This window comes from Pyxicephalus adspersus, chromosome 3 (genome assembly GCF_032062135.1).
Source record: "Pyxicephalus adspersus chromosome 3, UCB_Pads_2.0, whole genome shotgun sequence".
In the NCBI taxonomy this organism is placed as follows: domain Eukaryota; kingdom Metazoa; phylum Chordata; class Amphibia; order Anura; family Pyxicephalidae; genus Pyxicephalus; species Pyxicephalus adspersus.
The window spans coordinates 35,978,609-36,004,982 of record NC_092860.1 but is presented as its reverse complement, the minus strand read 5'-3'; the positions used below and the strand labels follow the sequence as shown (position 1 = coordinate 36,004,982).

General features: G+C 37.3%; 1 protein-coding gene across 1 annotated transcript in view; it reads right to left on the bottom strand.

Annotated features, from left to right (window-relative positions):
- Positions 1-25,197, bottom strand: part of CD274 (CD274 molecule) — a 54,344-nt gene extending 29,147 nt beyond the window's left edge. Inside the window, exons 1-7 of the mRNA XM_072403234.1 lie at positions 24,977-25,197; positions 11,619-11,689; positions 10,947-11,306; positions 9,895-10,185; positions 9,049-9,144; positions 7,473-7,607; positions 2,011-2,026 (exon numbers count right to left, since the gene is read on the bottom strand). Of these exons, the coding sequence (XP_072259335.1) occupies positions 2,011-2,026; positions 7,473-7,607; positions 9,049-9,144; positions 9,895-10,185; positions 10,947-11,306; positions 11,619-11,689; positions 24,977-25,047 (1,040 nt within the window). The 5' untranslated portion in view covers positions 25,048-25,197. The remainder of the gene's footprint in view (positions 1-2,010; positions 2,027-7,472; positions 7,608-9,048; positions 9,145-9,894; positions 10,186-10,946; positions 11,307-11,618; positions 11,690-24,976) is intronic.
- Between the last annotated feature and the right edge of the window lie 1,177 nt (positions 25,198-26,374).

The following is a 26,374-nucleotide window of genomic DNA, read 5'->3' as shown; positions in this document are numbered from 1 at the left end:
TTGATCCTATCAGTGGCAGCTCAGTGAAAATCTAGTCAAAGCTCCCTCTTTTGAGGAGGAGCTCAGTTGTGAACTAGAAACCTTTTTCTCCCATAAAGGGACCGAGGACCATAATCCTTTGTATGGTTGTGAATCCTACAAGGTTTACAATTTATTAAAAGGGACTTCCACAGCAAACATGGGTGACAAATGTGAAAGGTCTTTTATGGCAAATCCACCTCCAGAAACCCAATATAAATGGTCTTTATTGTCCCATTCGGAGTGCAAACACCTTCTGCTTTGGGAGTGAGTGAAGCCCTGGCCACACGCACAGCTGTTTGATGGTCTGTTTACACCATTATGGGGGTCCATGTGTGATATATCTGGTCGAGCCATACGCAACACAATCAGCTTTCATGTAGATAAAAGACTTTACCTCTGGCCTCAGAGATCCACCTTGTTCTGTACTACATGGTTCTGCTGGCAGAAATTTCACAATGCTGAAGAATGAAGGCCTATTGTGTACCCCAGAACACCTACTCCTTTTTTATTTTTTTCCGTCTAATTTCTTTATTTTTCTACTTGCCTCCCTTGTGCCCCTTTCTTCTCCTAAATAATGTTTTTATTTCTACTTTTCTGATTTATTCTTTATTACATATTGCTAGTAGTTTTGCTGCTTTAAACGTGCACATACTCTTGATCATTATTGGTCAGAGTTCCCTAAAAAGGCTTCCACAGAGTGGACTGGGGTCACTCTACATTTATTTGGTCTGTGTGGTATTGTACTTTGGGACTTTGTTGTAGGGGGCTGATTTTTTTACATTATCATGGGACATTGGTCTTGTGTGGTCTAGTTTTTCTCATCAGCTCTTTTTTCCACGTACAATGTTTTTGTTTCTACTATTTGAGTAAATATTAACAATGCTTGATGTTTGGGGATTTGTAAGTACCCAGTTAATACAAAAAGACATGAACCTTGGTTTTCAATGTTTTGAAACATTTATTTCACTTTTAAATTACACAAAGCAACATTTGTATATTTAATTTTTATTGTACTATGTCCCTTTTGTACTGTCTGTTATATACTTTGGTCTGGTTTTTGCTCCCTATTGTTAAAAAAAAGTTTAGATTCATGACATGTAGGGCAATCTTTACTCTCCACACTGTTAAAAATGCTTGTTTTTAGTTGAAGTGGAAACTTGCAATGTAGCATTAGTCTTTTTTTTTCCACAGCTTTATTAAAAAAAAACAAAAACAAAAAAAAAAACAGGTTTAAATTGTGTACGTCTGTAGCACATATATATATATATATATATATATATATATATATATATATATATAAAAGATCGTAACAATATCCATACAAATGTTGTTTCACAAAACAGTTACAAATTTTTTAACATGTAATTATAGTGCTACAAATAAAAAAAGAACAAACAAAAAAAACAATGCAATACAATTGTATTACGGTTATCATACAACAGATATCACATATTTAGTGTACAAAATGTTCTGTTAACTAATCCAAACCATTTATAAACACATAGAAAAAGTAGGGTATCAGACATTTCTAAATAACATTAGTCTTTTAGATGAGATGTATGATGTTAGATGATTACAGTGGGCCTTTGTCTATACTCCTAGTACAAAACAATGACTTTGGTTCTTGCTGTGCCACCCTTGGATTCATGCAGTCAGTAGTGGGAGTTGTCCCATTTGATTTGTGAAGGGGATCCAATCTCCTGCAACATGTTTACAATTACTGACCAAACTTTATTATTATGTGCTGTCTCTTGGCAAAGTCAGGGCCACTGTAAACCATATAAGTTGATCTTCACTGGTCTGTGCAGTAGAAAGTCTTTAAATTTGTCTCAATTACTCATTATCATATTTAAATAAGTACAAATTTATAGATGAGAAATTGTCAATGTTCTGGACTCGCCAGCAGTATTCTGGTAAAATAAAGTGCTTAGATGCAGGTTTAAACGTCTTCCATATTTTATTCCATTCCATCTTCAATGAGATCCCAGCTATGTATTCTCTACATCTGAAAAATAAATATTGTGTGTCATTATATATTGTAAAATTTCAATACATTTTCTGGTTATACACTACTTTTTAAGCAGTATTAATATTTTTTCCAGTCTTGTGACAGTGTCATTAAAAATAATGCCAAAAAACAGTATCTTGGTGCTAACACTTGAGTGGGTCCTGTAGGACCTGTCCAAGTTTTAGGTAGCAGTTTGTGTATTGAACATTTTAATATTGTTTAACTTAGGTCCCTTTAATGAAAGAAAAGAACAGATTTAGGCCTCAGAAGGAAGGTAAGAATGTGGTGAGTCATTTGTTTTGATAAGTTTACTTTTTAAATAAGGCTACATATCATTATATAGATTTAGATATTTACAGATCATTGCAAAAACTCCACCCTTTTACACAAGCTCTGGAAGTCCCCATCATCTTAAGTAACTATTCTTCTAAGTAATGGAAATTTGTGGATCTGAAAAAAAATTCCAGATGATTATTTCTGAGGGGAACGGTAAGATATTCCATCAAACGGACCTCCTGGACACAAGCATGTAAGTCCTCCAAAGAGGGGGGCTGTGTGGATTTCCACTTGGCCGGGATTAAAGTATGGGCCACTACCAAAATATGTGTGATAAGCTTAGATGTGGTTTTTGGGAGGCCCCTAAAGGGCAATCCCAGTATATGGTGGAGTAGGTCAATGGAGAACCGCTGCTGGGTCACTTCTGTGATTATCTTAATAACCTTGTCCCAATAGCTATAAATAGTGGGACAGAACCAAAAAATGAGTTCCCGCGTCCTACGCTGGGAAACACATCTCCAGCAAAGGGGATCTGCGGCTGGAAACAGCCTGTGCAGCATATGCAACGTGTGATACCATCGGAACAAAATTTTGTACAAGTTTTCTTTGTAAAGTATGCATATGGAGCTTTTATTTGCTGCCTCCCGGAGCTTGGACCACTCATCTCCATCTAGGGCACGGCCCAAAATGGCTTCCCAGGTGCCCATATAGGCCAATTTGTCAGAAGCTCCCTGTGCAAACACATGAAGGAGGTGATAAATAAATTCAAATTCCTCACAAATTCTTTCAAAAGTGGTGAGTGTAGTAAATTTGGACGATTGTTGAAGGGAAAGGACATAATGCCTTATCTGCAAGTATGCAAAAAAGGAGGTTTGTGGGAGGTCAAATTTGACTTGTAATTCCTGAAAGGAGAGTAGTCTTTTCTCCACCGGGTGTAGAATATGCCTAATATGAAACAGCCCCCTTTTTAGCGAAGGGGTGTGTATAATGGACGTAAGTATAGAGGCTTGGGAGGAAAGACCATACTTAGTCTTATGCGCTCTCCTCACAAACACCATCAAGGAAACATCGATTAGGGTGAAGTGGGGCAATCCAAGCTACCTCTAATTCTCGGAATACACTGGGAGAGGATAACATAGTCCACGGGGGCAAGTAGCAAAGGTGAGTTGCTACATAATATTTAACCAGATCTGGGGCCCCAGGACCCCCCAATTCCTTGGGTGTACAGACCACTTATCTGGATAATCTGTGTCGCTTGTGTGCCCAAAAAAAATTCAGAAAACCAGCCTGCAAAATCACGACCCGGACTGGGAGAGTTTCAAATAAATATAGAAGCTTGGGCAAGAGCAATGCGTCCTAAGAGCGACAGTGAGTGACCTTTCTATTTATTCAAATAATTGTATATCTCCTGAAACAGTGGGGGGAAATTATTAGCGTACAGTTGGTTATAGGAAGCTTTGATCTTAGTTTCCAAGTAACTTAGAGAATGTTCCCGCCACATGAAGGAATAACTATCCTGTAATGCTGAGAATTGCATGGGTGGTAAATGTAGAGGCATGGCTTCTGTCTTTGAGGAATTGACCTTAAAACCCGAAACAATGCTAAAAGCGTTTAGTTCGGTCCAGTAGGGAGAGTAATAAAGGGCTGTGTAAGTGTGAGGTCATCATCCGCATATAGCGAGATTTTATAGGGGAATCCCTTCCCTGGAACACCCTGAATATTGGGATAAGAGAGTACTCTTTCCCCCAGTGGTTCAAAACTGAGGGCGAAGAGCAACGGGAACAGGGGACATCCCTGTCACGTCCCATTTTTGATGGAAAACATTGTAGAGGAGGGGCAACTGTAAAGGAAGTGAAATGCTCCCACAAAGGGGCCTGAGAACCCCATTTTAGTAAGTGTAAAAAACATGAAAGGCCAGCTGAGACGGTCAAACGCCTTCTCCGCGTCCAAACTCAAGACAAGTGAAGGAGTTTTGTGTTTGTTGAGGATATCAAAAACATTAATTACTGTGCGCGTATTGTCACTGGCATGACGGTATGGGATGAAGCCTGTTTGGTCCCTGTGTACAAGGAATGGTAAAAATTTGGAGAGCCGGTTTGCTAAAATTTTAAGATTTGAGTTCAGTAACGCAATGGGTCTGTAGTTAGTACAATCCATCATTCCTTACCCGGCTTGGGGATAACAGTAATATGAGAGCCTGACATGGATGGCGGGATGGCTTTACCATGAAGAAAATCATTAAATAAGTCCATTAACCCCCCTAGCGTTCTAATTCTGTCATTTTTTGATGCAAAAAGTGATCCTATTTTTTTTGCGTAGAAATTTTTGTTTATATTGTGGGCGTGTAATTCTTAGGATTAACTCCCGGGTATAATTATTATATTTATTTATTATATTAGAATCATAATTTATAAAATAATACATAATTATAAATCATTATTATAAAAAATAATGAAATATTAGCCCAAAACAATGTAATTTATCCAAAATACCCCGAGTGTGACTCGGGATTACCGCTTTTTGCAATTTTTTCCACCCCGAGTCACACTCGGGAATACCGCTAGGGAGGTTAAATAAGTAAATTCGGCAAGAAGGTTTTGTAATATAAATACGACAAACCATCTGGGCCAGGAGCTTTATGTGAAGGGAGATGAGAAATAACCGTGGAGATTTCTTCTTCAGTAATGGTGAGAGGTGCTCCAAGTGTTCTGTCTTCAACTGGGGGAGCTTCAGTTCAGCTAAATAGGCATCTATGGTGGCTTGTAAAGTTGAGCCCATGGAGCTATGCGCCTGGTGCAACGTGTGATATAGTTGGGTGTAATATTGTTCAAACCAGGAAGCTATTTGGGACGGGTCATACCTTAATATCCCCTTCTGGTCTTTATTGACCATAGGGGAGGAACTAGATTTATCTCTCAGTTTGCGTGCCAGAGGTTATCTGCCTTGTTGCCTTTATGGTAATAAAGCTGTCTAGTATGCTGCATCATCCAGCTGAGATTCCTCAGCTCCAGGGCCCTCAATTTGGAGCGGAGGGAAGTCACCACCCGTAGGAGGCCCAGTGACGGTCTAGCAGAGAGCTTATTCGCCGCAGTCCATAGTGCCTGTACCGTTAAGACACCGTTAAGCTGCAAGTTGAAGTCCCTTTTAAGGCGGGAGCTCAAGGCCACACAATGGCCCCTAACGACCGTCTTGTGGGCCTCCCAGAGAGTGGAAGTGTGCGCCACTGAACCCTTGTTCTCAGCAAAATAGTTTTGTATTCCAGCAGTAAGGGACAGTTTGGTGTCCATGTTTTTAAGAAGAAAATCATTCAACGTCATCGGGGCATGGTCTGACCACAAAATAGGGTGAATAACAGCATAAACACTGTTCCTCAGGAGTGGTAAATTGATGAATAGGTAGTCAATGCAGGTATGGGTTTGATGAGGAGGGGAGTAAAAAGTAAATTGCTTACTTGTAGGGTGCTGAATTTGCCAGCTGTCATACAGTTGGTGACGACTAATACGCTGCCTAAAAAACTTGGAGCATTGCAGCACAGTAGGAGGTGGAGGGGATGTATACATAGACATCCTATCTTGGGTCAGAGAGAAAATTGAATTAAAGTCTCCACCAACAATCAAATAAGTATGTGTGAATTCTTCCAAAAGGGCTAGTGTTTTAGTGAGAAACATAAACTGCCCTGCATTAGGAGCGTAAATGTTGCACATGGTTAAAGGGACTCCATGTAGGGTACCATGTAGAATAATGTACCTGCCCTCTGGGTCAGTAATAGAACGTACGAGGGAGAATTTAAAAGAGTCTTTAATCAGAATTGCAACCCCTGCACCCCTGCATGAGCATCAGGGTAATATTTAGAGACAAAGTTAAAAGGTACCTGTGCTGTCAAAATGCGTCTCTTGCAGAAATATACCTCTGCAGACTGGCGTTTAAATTCTCTGAACGCCAATTTCCTCTTAATGTTAGAGTTTAGTCCCCACACATTGAGGGATAAAACTTTAATAGCCATTAAAGTATTTTACAAAAAGAATGTAGCAAAGGCTTCCCAGGTTGCCAGATAAGTGGGGGGGGGGGGGGGGTAGCTTTAGGCTCCTGAGTATACAATTGTGGACAATGGAGGCACCCCATAAAGGGGAGAAGGGGGTAAAGAGGGAACAGAGAAAAATACAAGAACATAAACAATAAACTAAACAGAAACAGTCGCTGGTCAGCGACCAGGGGGTGTTCAGCACCCGCCGGTCCCTATGCCTCTTCTAAGGCGGACAGGGAACAATTGTACCTTGCAAATGCACCAACACTCCCAAAGGGACTGGAAGCCCAACGGTCTCCAGAATGAACCAAAATAATCTTATTAAACATTGCAGTTGACACCGCCTGGTAAGCAAAAAATTGGCCCCAGTAAGAGATCCCCTACTACGCCCAGCAGAGCAAGGCACGGTGTAAGACTCCCCCCCCCCCAAAGGGTCTGCAAGGGAAATGTAACATATCAACTTGAGGATAAAAAGCACTACTGCACATTGAAAAAATACAGTGGTTAAAGTGTAAATAGGGTAATAACAATAAATTCCAGCATGTCAGCGTTAGATCTAGGCAAAACAGCAGATTGATATAACGAATATAATTAAGTATCGCAAAAACAGGCTACAGCAGTCCCTGAGATAGTCCACAGAATACTAACAGTATTGCCATTCAAATATTTCCTTAGAAGGAAAAATCTACTGTAGCGGGTAAATGCAAGAAAACAACTATAGTGCAATCACAGAAACCAGAAAAAAAACTGTTCTGTTGCAATAGACACACACCAAATCACGGCAGAAGTGCAGTCACAGAGAAAACAACATTTGTATTAGTTTTTTTAAAGTCAGCTTAAAAAAAAAAATCAAAGCACCATATTATAAAATATCCTGTGCAGTTTATGAAACTATATATGTGTCCATGCTCAGCCTTTCCAGTTTTCTACAGGAACACTGTGATATTGGCAGGATTCTCAGATATGTTACAAGAAAACAAAGAATACAACAATAAAAGGCGTCAGGAAAAACTAACATCAATACACAAAACACACATGCAATGTATCAAGGCAATGAAAGTACGGATAATAATTAAACCAAATATGCAAAACATATGAAACCATATATTTATATAATAAATACATATTTAAAGAATTACATACCAATAACATTATGCTTAGAATTGTGCCCAGAATTTTGGTTTGTAGTTGATACAGAAATGTCTAAACTGAGAGCCTCATCTGAGTGTTCCTCCTTGTAATCTGTAATTCTTTTTTTATAATGACCTTTGTGGTGACCTAGGAAGGCATAGAAATATATATATATTGCAATCACAGAAATATCTTCTAACATTACTCATGAAATATAGTACAAAATATTTTTTTATTTGGAAAATCTTCAGTATTAGCTGTAATTCAATTGCATCAACGAGGGGTAAACTAGTGCTCTGGGTATGCGTTTTCAAGAATAAATATGTAAATATTTCAAACCTAGGGAAACTGGACATATAAGCACTCTCTCCTGTTCACAACACATTCCCTCAACTCACACTGCAGCCTAATAACAGAGACAGTAACATTGGGAAAAGTAAGTGAAAGTTAAGGATCTGTTTATAAGTTAGTGAATCTGACATTCACCAAACATTCTTTGATGAAGAATCAATTACCGTCATAAAAAATTAATGTACCTGGAAGATTCAGGCAAATTACCTAGTAAAATTCAGTTTTACTACTTTATAAATAGACCACTTAGTCCTTTCTTGCAATTCACAGTTCTATTGTAAACAATATTGGAGATACAACCATCCTATGTAACTTTTAGGTAAATAGGGATTACCTTGCAAAGAGTAACCCGTTATATTTTTGTTACATAATTTCTTTTAAAAAAATATAATAAAATAAATATATTATAAAATAAAAATATATTTAGCAAAGATTTTCAAGAGTGAAAACATTGAGAATGTGCCCAGGTAAGATTTCACATGATTTACAGAGCATCTCTGTAAATCTTATTGCTTTGAATCTTGATAAAAACGTAATAGTATATTAAATGCTAATTTTCACTGGGTTAAACTTTGCGGAAATGTATGGATGAATCCTGTTATTAACTAGATTAAAAAGTCTATTCGTTCATTTGCTATCAATTGCCATCCATGGTGCTGAAACTCCAAGGCTGGAGAGGATACACTTTCATCAGTGAACCTAGGTGATTCAGAAAACCTAGAAAGGATTTGGTACATGATTGGAAACATTTGGTAACAAATAGCAAATAATGTTTAAGTAATCAATTCCAGGTTTTCTGGATCACCCAGGTTTACTTATGAAAGTGTATCCTCTCCAGTCTTGTAGAACGTTAAAAAAATCAGGCGCTATGTATGCTAGTTGCATGTTATTGGTTTGCTTCTTCTTAACTGTAAAAAAAACTTTTTTTGTTTGTTACAACTTTTCCCAGGCAAACCACCTAGATAAATAGAACAAATTAAACCTTGGTTGAAAAAGGGGCAATTATTGGACCAATTTTTCCCTAAATGCATATCTTCTTTTCTCATAGCATATTTAACTGTTAACTGAGCCAGAATATTATATGTTAATTCAATGAAATTTCTAAAATAAACAGAATCAAATGTCTGCATAATGTTGTGCACTTTCAATAAATGTATCAAGCAAAACTGTATAAATAAAATGCAGGTTTATAAGTAAATACAACACAGCCAAAAAAAAAAAAGGCAGATTATCTTACCATATATAAAGATCAAAAGTGGAATTGACAGAATTATTAGCACTATTATAACAACAGCAGATATCCATTCATGCTGTCTATAATTGCTGACCATTCCTGAAACAGAAATGCAAGAGATGTAAGACTCCATATATAGTATATAGACTGTATATGAAACAGATCAGGTAGAGCAGACAGGTATAAAGTAGAAGAATACTCAGAGTATGTTTTCCCTAATATGACTGTCAAAGAATAAAGGACAGCATAGCTTCAAAAAATGGTATGTCCTATCTAATTAAAATATTCACTTGTTATGGGTAAAATAGAACTAAACCTAAAAAGCAAATAATTGAGTGCAGGTGGGCTCTTTATTGTACAAGGGCCATGCTATGTCTATTCTACAATAAAACAAACTTACCTGCCTTTTCATATTCTTTTATAGAATGTACACTGAGATGTACATGCTCAGCTATGTGTACGATCCCAGCATACCTGGGTGTGAGGAATTAATGGGCTCCCAAGCACATGCACGGGAGTTATGTCATTCCAGACAGGACAATATGGTCAAAGATCCCAAACCATTAAATAAAATAAAATGTGAATGATGGAAACCTTGTTTTTTATATACAATTGTTGTGTACTGAAATGTTTATTTGCTCATCTTTATGTAAATTAATTATCCTAGTTGCTCCATCAAATAAAGACATGGTCTTTGCATGTTAATATATTTCCTGTTTAAGACTTTACCTACTTACTACTTTTTTTTTTTTTTTTTACAAATCACATGTACACTAGTGCAAGCATACAACGTTTGTAAGGCATGTCAAATACACAGACCACACATAGATTATGAAATGGCATTTATACCTGTGAAGGTAAAATTCTTGGCAGGTGAATTTTGAAGTGCATCATTCCAAAATACACAAGTGAATGTTCTGTTAGTTGCAGACAAGATTCTGATTACACTTGTAACATTAAATAGTCCTTCAGCAGTTAACACATGGCTATTATTACTGATCGCACTGATATTTCCACTGCTGCTCAGCCATTTGACCTCAGCCTTTGGATATCCCACAGATTGACAAGTGAGCTCCTTTACTGTCTGTCCTGAGGCTGTGACCACATCTGTGACCTTTGTATTGATTTGTTCATATGGAGCTGTACAGATCATAAAAAAGTTTGCATTAAAAAACAGTCTGGTAGCAAAACTACCAAATGAGTATATTATACATGAATGTAAATACAGTAAGAGGCAAATAAATAGAAACAGGGGGGCAGAAGTCTCAGTTTCAACCAGCCTCTAGGGCAGGGGTGTCAAACTCAAATACACAGAGGGCCAAAATTAAAAACATAGACAAAGTCGCGGGCCAACCTTGAAATGCCTTGCTTTAGGGTCTTGGTACAATTTAGGAAGTTCCTCTTCATAACACCAGTTGCCACCAAATTCAAGATTTTATATTGTTTTCACATAGGCATGTGCATAGATACTGGGCCTGATTTATTAATGTTCTCCAAGGCTGGAGAGGATACACTTTCACCAGTGAAGCTGAGTGATCTAGCAAACCTTGCTAGCAAATGTTTTGAATCCTGTACCAGACCCATACCAGGTTTGCTGGACCACCCAGCTTCACTGATGAAAGTGTATTCTCTCCAGCCTTGGAGAGCTTTCATAAATCAGGCCCACTGTATCCACTGTTTAGATTGTCCACACTAATACAAGGGTTTCTTCACATCTCTTTTACCTATCAAGATAACCTTCATGTAAAGAGTAGTGGTATAAAATGAAAGAGGCTACAAAAAGTCACATAGCAAACATTGTAGCAACCCCAGATGGGATTTGACCATTTCTTTGAAATTACCCTATACTTCAAAGGCTATCCTGTATACAGAAAATGAATATACAAAAAAATTGGCATTACCTTGTACTTCCAGGCTGACTAGTTTAAAGTCAGATCCTTGTGAAGCTATGATGCACAGATATTGTCCGGCATCAGTCATCTTTACACTACTGATCTTTAAAATGGCACGGCCATTGAATAGTTCATCTGATAAAAGTTTTACTCGATCTCTATAGTCCTTGTTTTGTGGAATTTCAGCTTCCTTGCCATTGGAATATTTTGCAACCTCAGAAGTGCTCCCTTTTGGTATGATGTGTTTCCATATAACAGTTATATCATCGAAATTTGTACTAGATGTTACTGTAAAATGACACTCCATGGTGATTTCACCTCCATATTCTGCTGTGTAACTGGATTTGATGGCTTCTACTGTAAGTAATCCTGAAACAGAAGTTGTGAGAGCTTGAAAATTTTATTTTAAATTGCTATTATTTATGTGACAATAATCAGCAACAAGATAATTTAGCTCCCCTCACTGATGGAGACAAACATTTTAGTCCTTTCCCACACTCTCCAGCGGGTAGTCAGATTGACAGTCAACCTCCTTGTTATGTCTAAGAAAACCCTAAGTATTAGCCCATACAGGAATTTTCATATACATTGGAAACATGCTATGTAAGAAAATAAAGATAGAATTACAATTTAAGCTATAACTTGCAGAATATCATGGAAAAGAAGTAGCCAATTCCTTACCAAAAATTGTAGTAAAATATCTGCATAAAATGAGGACACTCAGAAGGTACCAAGATTTATCCATCTGAATTCTAAAATAGGAAATAACACATTTAAGCACAGTATAACAAATATTTCATGTTTTTCCAGTAAAAAAAATACATAGATATTCCAATCATTCAAACCATAAGCATATGTCTAGCCAATGTTTGCTTTCTATAGAGCATTGTAGGGTAGAGGTATTTAGTTATTTTTTGCTGCCTGCACCCTGAGAGGGACATTACCCTTCATCACACTTAAGGATATAGAAGAAAATGAGAGGAACGTTTATCTAAAGTGAACAACATGTTTATCCCAGAGACTTCAAACCAGAGCATGTGTCCCCCATTGTGATATTTACCATCACCCATAATAGTCACCAGGACAAAATACAGGTGTGTTCCTCCCAGTGGATGCACAAAGAACAATAAAAACATGAAAGAGGTTACAACCCTGTCCAGTTTTATTCACAATGAAAAACCATGTAAACTACCTACTGAACCTAATGAAGTGATCATATTGTGTATAAAACATACAAATGACCATTAGGAAATATATAGCACAGATGTTAGCATGAAGGAAATATACTGTGGCTAGGGATCATTTCCACAATGTTTTCCAATGTACGACGCCACTTAACATCTACCCTCCACCTATTTTCAGTACCCTTATTGTTTGCAAGGTTTACAGATGGAGAGAAACAATACACAACCACAAAACCAATAAGTGACAGAAATGTCAACAGAAAAACTTAACCATAGGTGGTTTTGATGTAGCTATGGCTACAGGGTATGTACCCCAGTCCTGCCAAAATAGGCATGTGCTGTAAGAACAAATATTTTACATGCCTCTAGTCTTGCACACAGTTCCACTTTATTTACTTTTCAAAATATACATTCCCTTTGCTAGGTTAAAACTCTCCAGTCCTTAAATAAATCAATTAAATTACACTTTACAAAATGTTTCAGACATATACAACACTGACGAAAATTTTAGATTCCTACCTGCTACACTTTGCACACATAGTCAAGTCTTAGCACTTTGCAAGGAGTCATGTACCCACAATTACATCACATTTCCTCCAACTTGATTATGAATAATCCCTTAAATCGATTAAATGCAAAAACAAAGATTTTAGCTAACTCTTAAAGTTTCAAAACGCCCCCATGGCCTATAAGTATAATAAGAAACTTTTTCCACAGACAAAACAGATTATAACTAGCTGGTATGTGATTCATTAAAAAGTCTGGTTTACTTAACCTGTAGTTTAACCTTGTACCTTAACTTTTATGATGGTATAAACAAAAGTATAAAAAAACTATACTGAAATCTTGGATTGTTAAGTTAATAATGATATGTTTATTTTTATACAATTCCTTTACCCATAATATTGGGGCAACAATGGGCATGTAATTACTGGAAATGTTGATATTCATTGAAGTGGAACATAATAAACAGAGGTATGAAAGCCTACTCAAAGTATAAGAGGTTAGTGCTGGCGTTCCAACTTGGGTTGTCCTTATATTTGACCCAAATATGGCTGTTCGAATTCAGACCCGAAAAACACGAGATTCAACTTCACAAATTTGTGTAAAAAATGTGTAAAAAAAAAAGAGGCTTTAATGTTATTTACTGAATGTGTGTGATTTGTGTAACTAATTTTTATTTTTTTACAGGTTATCCCACAATGACAGAATGATTCCCACGGCTTCATTCATTCATGAGCACAGCCGTGGGAATCTTTCTGTCAGTGTGGGATCCTGGGCCCCATTCATCACCTCTAGTGCTTTGTGGTTGGCTGATGAAAGGTAAACCCTGATGACAGCTCAAGCGTCACCAGGGTTTACCTTTCCTCAGCTCCCCTTATTGCTCTTGCAGCTCCACAGAGTCCCAAAAAATAACCCGAATCCCCCCTCCCCCGATTGACTTCAATGGTGTTCGAATTCGATGTTCGATCACCCGAACAAAATCCGCCTATTCGATCAAATAGCCATCGAATCGAACACTGAGATTTTCAACCAACACTATAAAAGGTAACAGGTCTGTATTTAAGACTAGACTAGGTGCCACACTGTAGAGCACATTGATATAAAGGGTTGCACCTTGTCGGGAAAAAAAAGTTAGAAATTTGCCCTGTCTTATCATGGACCATGGCCTGTTTTATGTAAATTAAAGTAGAACTTCCACTAGAAAGGAAAGTCTGTGTACCCTGACCAGACCACTCCTCAAGTCACTTGCAATATGTATATATTGTGGCATAGCACAGGGGGATGGCTCATGGTAACGGGGTGCTTACAGGGCAGATTAGAGGCAGCAGACTCCAAAAGTCCAAAATAACAGCAGTTTTTATTTGTTTAGGCAAGTGTTACAGCACACCCTCCAGCACATCGCAACAAAACAATAAACAGTGCGCGGCTGGGCCTCTGGCTACCTCACCTAGGTGCCCTCCCTCACATTCACTATATCAGTACTGTTCCACTCACAGTTTTGTAGTACTAATTGGCTGCTGGCTTTCCTGGAACCATCTGGCTCTCTCTCAGCCTGGAACACTCTGGGGCTCTCTCAGCCTCTTGCTGATCAATTCCCTCAGCCTTTTGCTGATCACTCACTCCTCTTGCACCTGAGTGCAGGTGCATATATTCCAGTCAGGACTGGGTTGGGCCAAGAACCCACCCTTTCACTTATTTGGCCGGTTCCATGGCCCTAAAGAACCTGGTTTCTTTTCTAAAAACCTACACACACATAACTACTCACTATTCCTGGAGCCTTTCTAACATTTTCCCTGACATTTTAGGGATACTCTGTCACATACATACCTGTGAAGGAATAAATTAGGAAAAATATTAACCCTATACTTGACTTCTGTCTGTGGTGCCTAAGTAAGGATGATGTTACCATTCTCACAGGTATAGGCCTGTGAAATGTAAAGCAGGTAAATTGTCATAAGAAGATAGTCTTGCAGTGAGCTAGCGCAGCCTTTCTTGATCATTCTAAAATTAGGGAACCCTTGAAATAACTTTCAAGTCTTCAGGTATTCCCTGCTATAATTACTATATCCACAGTTTACAGTACATAGTGTGATGGTCAGCCCGAAGCAACCTTTGGAGGCACTCTGGTTGAGAAACATTGAGCTAGTGTCTTCTCATGAAAACAAACCTTTGCTGTGTTCCATACATCATGCACAGTAATGTGGATGATGGGTGTAAAGTAAGTATGATCATAACTTCATCCTTTATAGATACTTTATAGTTTCTTTGCATGCGATCTTTGGAGTGGACCCTGCCAGTGTTAGCAAAATGTCTATTTTGGTGGAGGGTATGCTTTAGGCAACTGCTTTGTGATGCAGAATCTTTCATTACAATGTATAGAGACAGGCAGGGTTTATCAGGGAAACATTGGCAAAGAACTTATGATGCAGAATTATTTTTTCAAATAATATTGTTTGTCCCCTAAAAATGGTGTGTTTCTTGATGAAACACACACAGTCAAGTTCCTTGAGACTAAAGCCAAGCTGCTTTTGAAGTCCTTAAAGTAAACATTTCATAAGAAAAGCATGTGTTGCTATTCATGATTTCTCTATAGGACGTTTTTTTTCAACCCTCTCTTTTGCTGGTCTGGTTCAGTCATGCAATCTTCTGCATATTTGCATTGGGCAAGTAACTCAAAATGAACTAAATTATGCAAGCATAACAGTCAGACAACTGGCATTTTCAAAATTAGGTTAGTAAATTTTTTTTTTTGTTGTCCACAAACCCAGCTTTCCCCAAACTCCTGAAAGCAGCCTAAATGTTGGCACAATATTATTTGCACATATATACAAGTATGCATTTTAGATATGCTTCCTAAAACTCACATGAAATATTAGGCCTGATTTATTAAAACTCTCCAAGGCTTACACTTTCATCAGTGAACCTGGTTGATCCAGCAAACCTGTAATATATCTGGTCCAGGCTTGAAACATCTGCTAACAAATAGCAAATGATTATTCAGCAATTCATTCCAGCTTTGCTAGATCACCCATCTTCTCTGATGAATGTGTATCCTCTCCAACCTTAGGGAGCTTTTATAAATCAGGTCTATTGCATTTACTGCTATTGCTTGCCCTCCTTTTAATATTGAGCTTATACTTTATAAATGCTAAGGAATCACTCTTTTTACTAGCAGTATAATACAAATTTATAATCTAACTTAATACTATTTGGTCATTTTGCTTTATTAAAATCCCACTTTTCACTTAAAGAGGAAGTAAACTCAAACCTCGCCCCAAAAAAAATTTACTTATCTTCAATCCCGCAGAGCAGTCGATCGGTCCCCGGAGGTCTCTTGCGTCGCCCTGGCATCTGTCTTCAGGCCGGCGAGCCAGGAGTTGCCATCTTTCTCTCTTCTTCCAGGTTTTCCTTCTTATGTCAACCGACACAGGGGCGAGATCGGGTGACATAGATGGGGAAAAAAACTTGCTGGTCTCACGCATTTTTCCCCTTTTGACGAAAGAAATCAGTCTGTGCATGCCTGAGATGCTTGGATAGGCGATCGAGAATTAGGGGGCGGTGCTGCACCCTTTTAAAAAGAAAAACTGTGTTGCACTTTTTTACCTTACATAAAAGGGTTGTTTAGGTACGCTTTAACAATATGCTTTTACTTTCTCCTCATTATAGTGCGAACAGTTTGGTATTTATGACTGCAACATACTTTTTAATACTGCTCTTTTGAAACTCTTCTAAGTTTTGAGTCTATTCAAACCTCTCTTCCTTACCCATGTCAGGAATAGTCTCCATGTAATGCCAGTGTAATCTTGGATTTAAATTATTATACTAATCCAGTAATTTATAAAAAGAATGCTAACCATAGCAGAAATAAATAAATGCATAAATATACCTGTGCCATAATATAATTATCTTCCAGAAGACTAGGTTAGTTCTTAATTGACATAAAGAATTGCACATATTAAACCTATTTGAGAAACATCAGTCACTGTGATATGCACTGAACTGCCTTTAAAGTCCTAGGAACACATACGTTTGTCTATGTACCTGAAATTTATTGGCTCAAGCTCAGACAACCAAATACCAAATACCTATATTCAACTATTAAATATAACTTTTAATAAGTCAGAATGAATAAAACTTAGCCTGCTTCATTGCTCTCTTAGCTCAGCACATTCTGCTAGAAAACCAACCCTCAATTATTATAGCTCCATTGTACAGCTGTTTTTTGAACTACATAAACAATTCTGAGAATGTTACTTTCTATATAAAGTTCCTAATTTTTTATATTGTTTACTGGAAAAAAAGCTTAGTCTGCACTGGGAAAGTACAAAAACATATTTAGGATTTGCAGATCAACATTATGAAATATGATTCAATAGATGTAAAACCAGTGTGATTTTTTGTGGTAAGCATGGTAAAAAGAGACAGGTTTTCATTAAACAGTCCAGGAACAGGTTAGAGCACAGGGAACCAATGAACATAAGGAGAGTGGTTGATATCCATTCCTGCAAGCGCAGCAGCAATTGTTTGTGATATGGGATTTAGGTTTATGCAAGAAAAAGAAAGAGCTAGAAGGCTTTTAGGCACAAAGACAATATTTTACTAACATTAGGCATTTAAGAGTCATTTTATACAGAACTGAGCTACAGGTAAATATAGCAGAGTATATATAGTTGTTCAGGAAGACAATTGTGGGGATAGGTCAGTTATAAAGCGCAGTTATCTCATTTTCCCGACGCATTTTGCTAAATAGCTTTCTCAGGGATGTATGCAGACTTGGAGAATAGGGTCAGCCTATCATACACAAGTTATTCCAAAATGAAGGATAGGTACTTTGGAATCTGCAATTGTCAAGTAGAGAACTATGCATAGGAAACTTCAGATACAACATCCAGGGAGTTGGATGCCTCTAAGGGTTTCAGATGCAAAGTACATTAGTGTTTTTAATGTAAAGCACATTAGAGTTGTCCTATAAGGAAATCAGCAGCAGAAGTTCAGGTGGAGTGGAGTATAGTATAGTATAGGCCTAGTGGAGTACATATTGATTATGACAGGGCTTGGTAATCAAAATAAGTAGGAGAGATTTGGGAAACCTACACTACCTTATCTTTGAATATATATTCATGTATAACTGTTGTTATATTTTGTTGCTGTTATAATGTAAAATTTTGTTTTATTTGGCTAATAGTAAAATTTAAAATGCATACAAATGGTAAAAAGAAAGAAAATATCAAAGGGTAAAAGGGTAAGTAGGTAGATAAATATGGTTAAATAAAGTTTAAGAGCGGTTATAGAAATACCTTCTATTTGTCTACATTGGTAGGTTGGTTGAAACTGTGATAAATGATAAATCTTTAATTTGCTTAATTCAGTTACAAGGGATTTGTGCATTAAGCTTGTCAATACTATTTGTAGGGATCATGCATAAAGCTCGAAACAAAAAATTTATTGTATATATTGTTGCAACATTTTTATGAATGAAGACTGCAATAACTGTTTTTAGGAAGCATTCATACAACCTAAAGTCCACATACATTGTAACAATATTGTTATAACAAATTTGTGAATAAAGCCTGTAATCTCAGTTTACACATTTCTTTTAAAGAGGAGTTATTGTTAGTGTTTCTGATGCAAAGAGAAAGCCCTGCCAAGTGAGGACAGAAGGGCCTCAACTGCCTCTTTCGTCTTGCTGGAGTGCCTGAGGTAGACCTTACATGTATTTGGCTTTGCAAACACAACAAAAAATCTAGCTAATTCCTAGGATATCAGACCAATTAAGTAAGTGACAGTTAAAGTAACCCTATCACCAGAGTAAGATAGTAATTGAAGACTGACAATGTGAATTGCCTGTTCATTATGCTTCCCTTCTATGTTTGATACTCCCAGTCATTGAACTGCAAAAAATGCTAATTAGAAAGTTGGAAAAAAAGTTAAGAGTCCTTAAGTGGATGTTTAGCCAGGATAGAAACTCCTGGTATTTGATCCAGAGCAGGTAGATGGTATTTTAGTTTAGCAAACACTTTTCTACTTATGCTGCACTTTTGAATATATGTAGGCAGTGTTAATGAGTATGCACTTTCAAATAACAGACTGAGCTTTCCCCTTAAAGTTCTGCTGTTTCTAGAAATGTTAGGCTAGGTACACACGTGCCATTGTTCTGCAATATTATACGAGAATCTTGTGTGTGTATAAGCGCTCGTCGTCCATCATCCGAACGACCGATCCTGGCAGATCCACGGACGATAGATGACGAACGATCGTAATGGAAGTAAAGGGGGAGAGAATGCAGCAGGGTGCCGTTCCGTTGTTCTCCCCCACCCCTCTCCATAGAGCAGAACGGTGCTGTATGTACAGCACTCGTTCATGCATCGTGCAGTCGTTAGTCGTTGGAAAGGGTCGTAAAAGATCCTTTCCAACGACAATGATTGCACGTGTGTACATAGCCTTAGTTGCATTGCAGTTCAAGATTATAACACAGACCCCAAATACAATGAATTTATATTGTTTGTAAACACTCTCCTTTTAGAATACAAGATCATACATGTATAACAATGTAAGAAAAACTGAAGCAAATATTTAATTTAATAAAAAGAAATGTTTACAGAACATTTACCAGTCACACAGTTTCAGACATTTGACAAGTTACCAGTCACATTTACCCTATTTTTATTTTTGTTATTTCCATATGTGGCTTCAAGAAAATATGTGTTCTCACACCAGAGATGCAGACTGGTTATAGCAAATAACATTTTTAGGATGCTTTAAAAAGCTCTGGAAAGACACCTTCCCAAAGAATATAACGATTATTTGCACATTATTTAAAGATTCCAAAAATCAAGGAAACACGAGGTAAATAAAATGAAATGTAATAAATGATTTTTTAAAAATGTGTGTGGATGTTTGGGTAGTTTAGTCATTTTTAAAGTAAACCAATTTACCAGGGAGTTGGTACGTACCTAAATACTTTCCATGGGTGGAAAGTAGGTGGCACATAAACCAAATGCTGGCCCCTTTTAAGGACCCGAATTCTGAGTTCATCAGTACTAGAAACATCCCTTTCAAAGTAGGTACACCCATCCCAACACACATTTCCTTAATAGCTAAATATCAGAGGGATACATTAATAACACAGATTCCACACTTCTCATAGGAAAATACTGTGCAGGGGAAATGTTACAGTAACCATAATTTCCCCAGTTTAAAACATACCTTACATACAGGATGGGCACCTAACATGCCTCAATACATATAAAACATACATTGCAGTGCACAACACTGTCTTAGACATCTGTGTGAAGGGATGTGCTGAAGGAAATGGTGGGTTTTGGTTTCTTGTTTCCATAGTTTAATCTTTTTGGGATAGTGTTTAGAAAAGGGGTGCCCACACTTTTTTTTGGCTCTAGAGCTACTTTTTAAATGACCAAGTCAAAATGATCTACTAACAATAAAAATGCTAAACATGCTTTTCTCAAACTGCCTTGCATCCCTAACCCCCTCCCTCTCCAAAATCACCTCCCCAGACGAAGCTGCCACCATGTTAAACCTCATTTGCAATCCCTATTTAATGTACAGCGCTGCGTAATATGTTGGCGCTATATAAATCCTGTTTAATAATAATAATAATAATAATAATAAACATATATTTATTCATATATATAATGAGTATGACACAGAAGTGACTGAAGCTAATGAGACATTGAATGGCAGAACATTGCACAGACATTGCTCCACAAGACTATAGTGACAGGAAAGATACAGTTCACCTGTCATAGGAGAATGACGTGCTGTACAAGAAAAAGAACTGCTGCACAAGAAAACACCCAGCACTGCTCACCTCACACTGCCCTCTTGCCCTCTCTGCTTCCCTCCCCACAGTGTTGGGAGCAGGGAGGGGTAAGGCAGGGCTCTGCAATTGACTTGGGTTGCCTTTGCAATCCACTGGTAGATCGCGATCGATGTTTTGGGCACCCCTGGTTTAGAATGTATAGCAATGCACTAAAACAAACCCATACCAAGTGAGTGGTGCATACTCCTTAAGTAGTGTGAATATAGTCTATTTTTTTCATATTCCAGCATGCATATTGGGCTACCAGCATTGCAATGATTACCACTAGTGTTATATCAGTATACCTCATTGAAAGTTTTGTGGAGCTTAGTTGTCACAAACTTGCTTCTAAACCCAAATAAACACTAGTTTTTTTGTAGGATTAGAACATTTTGATGTTTACAAGTAAAAGGCCATGCAGCACATTACCAATGGATTTACCCAGCTCTTCCTCGTCTGCATTTGCATATTGGTGGTTTAATAGTGCACTCTAATCAGTGGAGGCGGTAAGAGATAAACCTTTATATCTTCCACACCGACTGTTGACTGAATGTGAAATTTTCAGGGTACACAGGGGACCCTGAGAGATTAAAGTGAAAAATAAAAAGATGACATCTTTATTTGCACAGATTAGGTTTGCATGTTGGGGACCTCCAGGGGCCACTTCCATAGACTGCCAATTATTTGTGCGCTGTAGTGCCTTAAATATAAATTTGCCTGCTCACCAAAGTTTAAGACTGCGTTCAGACTGGCGTGAGGTGGCGATGCGGTTACCCCTTCCTCATGCCATGAAACCCTGGCTCAGGGGAGATGCTCAGTACCACTCACTGCCACCTGGAGCCAAATCTGCAGACACTGCGGTGCGAGGGACTAAGCGGCTGGCGGGGTGCCTGTTATACATAGATGGCCACTAGCCACTAATATTGGTATATTCATTTTTTAATATATATATATATATATATTTGTTTAAATTATATTCTGAATACTATACCAATATTGTTAATATCTTCTAATAAAATAATTAAAAAGTAATCTGTCCATGTTTTTCAACATATAGTATAGTTTACCAAGATGGGGGAGCTATGAAATCCTTCCTTGAAAAAGTGGGATCTGACACAAAAAAGGTTGGGAAACTATGGTTTAGAGTAAAGTTAGGGAAATATTACCATTGGTGGTTTTCCCCCTGACAAGAATCAGCCATTGGGGACACTGTTTACTGTGTACCTTTACAAAGCTGTGAGTAAATGGCTGTTTGTTTTTAGGGGTGGTTTTGCCCTGACAACCATAAACCAATGAAAATCTTGACACCTATGTACACCAAAAATGTAATTTTGAATGATAATAATGATATAATGATATGATAATGGTGTTTACTTTCTTCCCCATGGAATCAAAATGATTGTCAGATGAGGAATTATGCTAAATTAAATAGTTTTATATACACTACTTATTTCTAACATTAAACTTGAAATCTCACCTTTTTTCTTTCCGGACTGCATTATTCTTTACTTGCTAAGCTAACTGAACAGTATACAGTATATACCTGTGTGTGTGAAGGCAGGGAAATTCAAGAGAAAGTACAACTAGGAAGAAATGTGTGTTTGGCTTCAGGCAATTTTTATCCTTTCAGATTCAGTAAATTCAGTAAGCTAGTTTAATCATCTTATGACGAAACATGAAAGCACAAATATCAAAAAAATCCCACCTGGTCATATCTATGTAAAAAAAAACATACAACTTTGCCACTATAATCCAAGTTAGGTTATGTTCTACTGGAAGATCAACAAATTTTTCTCTGAGTAATTCAATGACTCATACAGCATAGAATTAACACCAACAGTTAGGTAAATGCATTTGATTTTTTTATCAGTAAACATTATAATGTACTATACCACTACACTACTATGGCGTGTGTCTTTTTGGCACACACATTAGACTTACAATATATATCAACTCAAACAACCATTACTCTTCATTTTTCTTTCTTATCCTCATTGACATACTACATGTATGACTAATAACACATATTTACAACTTTTAGTACTGAAATTGATGTGCCCCATCAATCACATGTGATTCTTACTCCCTAATATACTTCTAACTGTAAGTACTGGACCATATCAGACGATATGTTCATGATTCCTTCACGAATACCACCATCATCATAAGCTTTTGATATCTTACCTAGTGTATTAGTCTTTATAGCATAAAATGTACTTTGCAAAGATATTTCAATGTAATGTCATATTTCTAGCAATACCTCCACCTCCTTTTAATAATAGTGTATTGCAAATGATGTTTTATCTTTTAAAAGCCAACACATATTAATAAGAATTGTACAGTGTTTTTTGTGTATATTTAAGCTTTTTGCAAGCTTTACACTTATATATACACATTTTTTTTCTGTATACAGTCATTGTTGGATGTCCCAAAGTCCTCTGAGGAAGCCTCTATAGGCGAAACGCGTGAGGACGCGACATCTATCTTTTCTCCAACTCCTATATACCTAATTCTGTGTCTAAACGTAGGAGTCAATGTCTAGCCTTTTGCACCATCCTATGGCAGTTGGCCTAGGGTTTTAATGAGAGTCTGTAATTTATACACTTGCTGTGTGATTCAACATTGTATAACCTTGTCTAAATTTATGTTGTTTAATACACTGCTGCATCAAAAATACCCTACTCTTTCTCAGTCTTTTCATGTGTAAATGCATTTGATGACTGTCATAGATTTGAAAAGTACTCCCAAATGACAAGAATAAACCCACAAAATTATAAGTTAAACTTTCTTGTAAAGGGTATGGAAACAAATAACACAAAACAGTAAATAAAAATTACAATTATAATAAACTGATTGCCAAATTTTGTCAGCTATTAAAGAGAATATTAAACACAATTTCTTGCCAGTGATAAAATAAAACCCTAAAAAGGATCATAGCAAATTCCACAAAAGCACAATTTTTAAAATTAACACAGTATGATCCTATTTCACCACAACATGTATGACAATGCTTTCATTCACCTGAACACGTAAGGGAAAAACGTAGTATGGTGTGATAAGGCACCTTACAATTTATTCTCCTAATTTGGCCAGGTTGAGGTTTGGGGAAACCCAAATGTCTTCAGTCTTCTATATCTGGTTCTAAATATTTAAATCCAACTCCAGGGAAAACATTTTATTTTTGGAAAAGGTGGAGAGGTGTCAGGTTTTTATTGCTTACTGTATGGCAAGATTTTCTCTTACTTTCTATCAGGACATAAAGTATCTCTCCAACCCAGGCAAGCAGACACAACCTACATGAAAGTGTCAATGCTGCTCCTAATTCAGAAACAGTTTTAACATTTTTTATTTCTTTATTTATTTATTTGGGATTTTAGAAGCGAGAGATACATTAATTTCAAGGTACAAAGAAACTGTAAAAAGAGTCACAGAAGATTCCAAACAGGTTTAACCAATCGTAGTTGGTACTGAATTCAGGAAAAGTGTGCCATCATTTCTACACCAGCACAGCATGAGGTGGACTTCACTGGAAAGTGGTAATTTGGGGACTAAAGGGAACACTGTTATTGTGGATCTCTTTATAATTAAGTGCCGCAGCACACATTTTTTATAAGAGGCCATAGTGGCACTTTAACTGAACATGTATAAAGGTAGAAGCACAGATGCACAACTTGCATACCAAAAGATAGATTCCCTTACTAATGCCCACAGCCAGAATTTGACAGAGATCAGACCAACAAAAGCCAGGGGTTGCTCATGCATCCACAGTGTGGATGGGTAGGTGTGAGCTTTATGGCACTTGTAGTCCTGCAGCCTGAAAACAAAGCATGGCTTGCCCTGTTGCTGGTGATAGTAAGGATTAATATGTAGAATAAAGAGAGGTTGGAATAAAACACTGAATGGTACAGAGCACTGGAGAGCTTATTACTGTTACTGCAATTACTGCCATTAAAACATATTCTCCACCAAATAAGGTTTCAATAAATGCAGATAACAAATGGACCCCATACATCAATGAATTGTCCCTTACTCCTATAGATAGACTTTTAGGAATACTTTTCCCCTTTTCCCACTATGCAGGATCCAGTTCTTTAGGTGCTCAGTCAGTACCAAACTGTGTTAAATGATAATCCTTTTTACAGTTGGGACATTGACAGCTCCCACTTTGTACTTATGATCAAAAACCACTCAAAGCATGGTTTCGGATTAAGTGAGCTCACGTTTCAGAACAACTTTCTTTCTCCATGCAATCACTTTTCTCAAAGAAGAAAATATATATTTATTTTGGTACAAAACATTATGTGGTTAGTGACAAAAATCTTCCTTTACTTGTTTCAATTTTCACAGATACATGCAAAATATCAAACTTTCACATTTAGTTGCCTGGCTGTTTTACTTGCACAGCTAAATGTACAATCAAGCAGAAAATATTTGCATAAGGAAACATGAAGAAGAATGTTAAGCTTTTAACTATGACATTTACCAAGTGATATAACAGATTTTAGTTTTTGTTTTTGTTAACAACTTACCTTTTAAGCCTGAGACTGTCAGCCACGACACACACATGATCTGTTCTAGTCTTCTTCATAGTTAGAAGCATATAAGTATAAATAAAGGAAAATTTCTTGCGTAATATAACCTTACAGGAAGTTACTGTGTGCTGTGTTGATGGTAAATGAGAAGGAAGACATAGTGATTGGATGATACACAATGATACCTGGAGCTGCTTCTGACTTTCCCCATGACAAGGAAGCTCTCCAAATGAAGATAAGTAGGTTACCTAATAAAGCCTAAATCAGCCAATGTAATGTATTACTGTAATCAGTCAGGTATCCTGTACAGCAATAAATATGCTTTTTTTTTTTTTTTTTTTACTGCTATGTGCTGCAGCAAAGGATAAATACATTGTGGTGCTAGTTCATATGAGAGTCAGTGGCCCATCTCTCCAGTTTTCCAACACCTTTGGCTCCAAACACTGATGAAATAAACAGTTCTGCTCAGGGAGTACTGTTGATTAGAGCAGTGTTGTCCAACTCTCCTCTGTGCTGCCAGCACATTGTATTTTTACCATTTGTGCTACTGTCAGTACTCTGCTATTCTGTCACTCCAGTACTGCTTTCCAGCACACAGAATGATTTGCATCCATCTGGTCTTTTGCTAGTTTTGTGCAGGTTTGTGTGCATGCATGCTTCCTAAAAAAAACTTGCCCTGCACCTGACTTCTGCAATACATTTATTCCTATATACTAATGAGTATATGACTAGTTTTATTTTTCCAATCACTTGCTATCTGAGCCTTCTAGTTTGTTTCCTGCCCTGATCTCTGCTTGACTTAGACCTCTGTCTTCTTGGATACCATATTTGGCTTACCATCACCTGCATATAGCCCTTGCTTTTTCTCCTGACCATTCTCTCACCTTTTTCTGATCATTGATTGGTTCTAAAGCTAAGAACTGGGGAACAGAGACTGGGAAATTGGTGCCCAACCTACAATGATACTGCCCCAAGGCATGAAAGTTACACTTAACACTTAGAAAACAATTGGACAACAGATTTATAACTGTATATACAACTCAACTTCATTATAGTGATATACATGAGGGTTCCCTATAGTACAATTGCTGTGACATCACCACTGATATTCCTCTTTGGAATCCCTTGATCCTGAGAAATCTGCAGCACTGGACAGTCTATAAAAAGTGTCCATGTCATTGAGGTAGTGAACACTTGAAGAAGACACCTATCTCATTGACCAAGCATTTAGGTGACTATAAGGGACATTATATTAGTTTTTTAAAGGGCTAAGGTGGAGCCAGAAGATCATTTGAAAAAGTTTACTTTACTTTACATTAGGTAAATAAGATCAAGTCACATGGTGATGTGCACTTGTGACACATACCAAACACCATCTGTGCAGTCTGGAGCAGT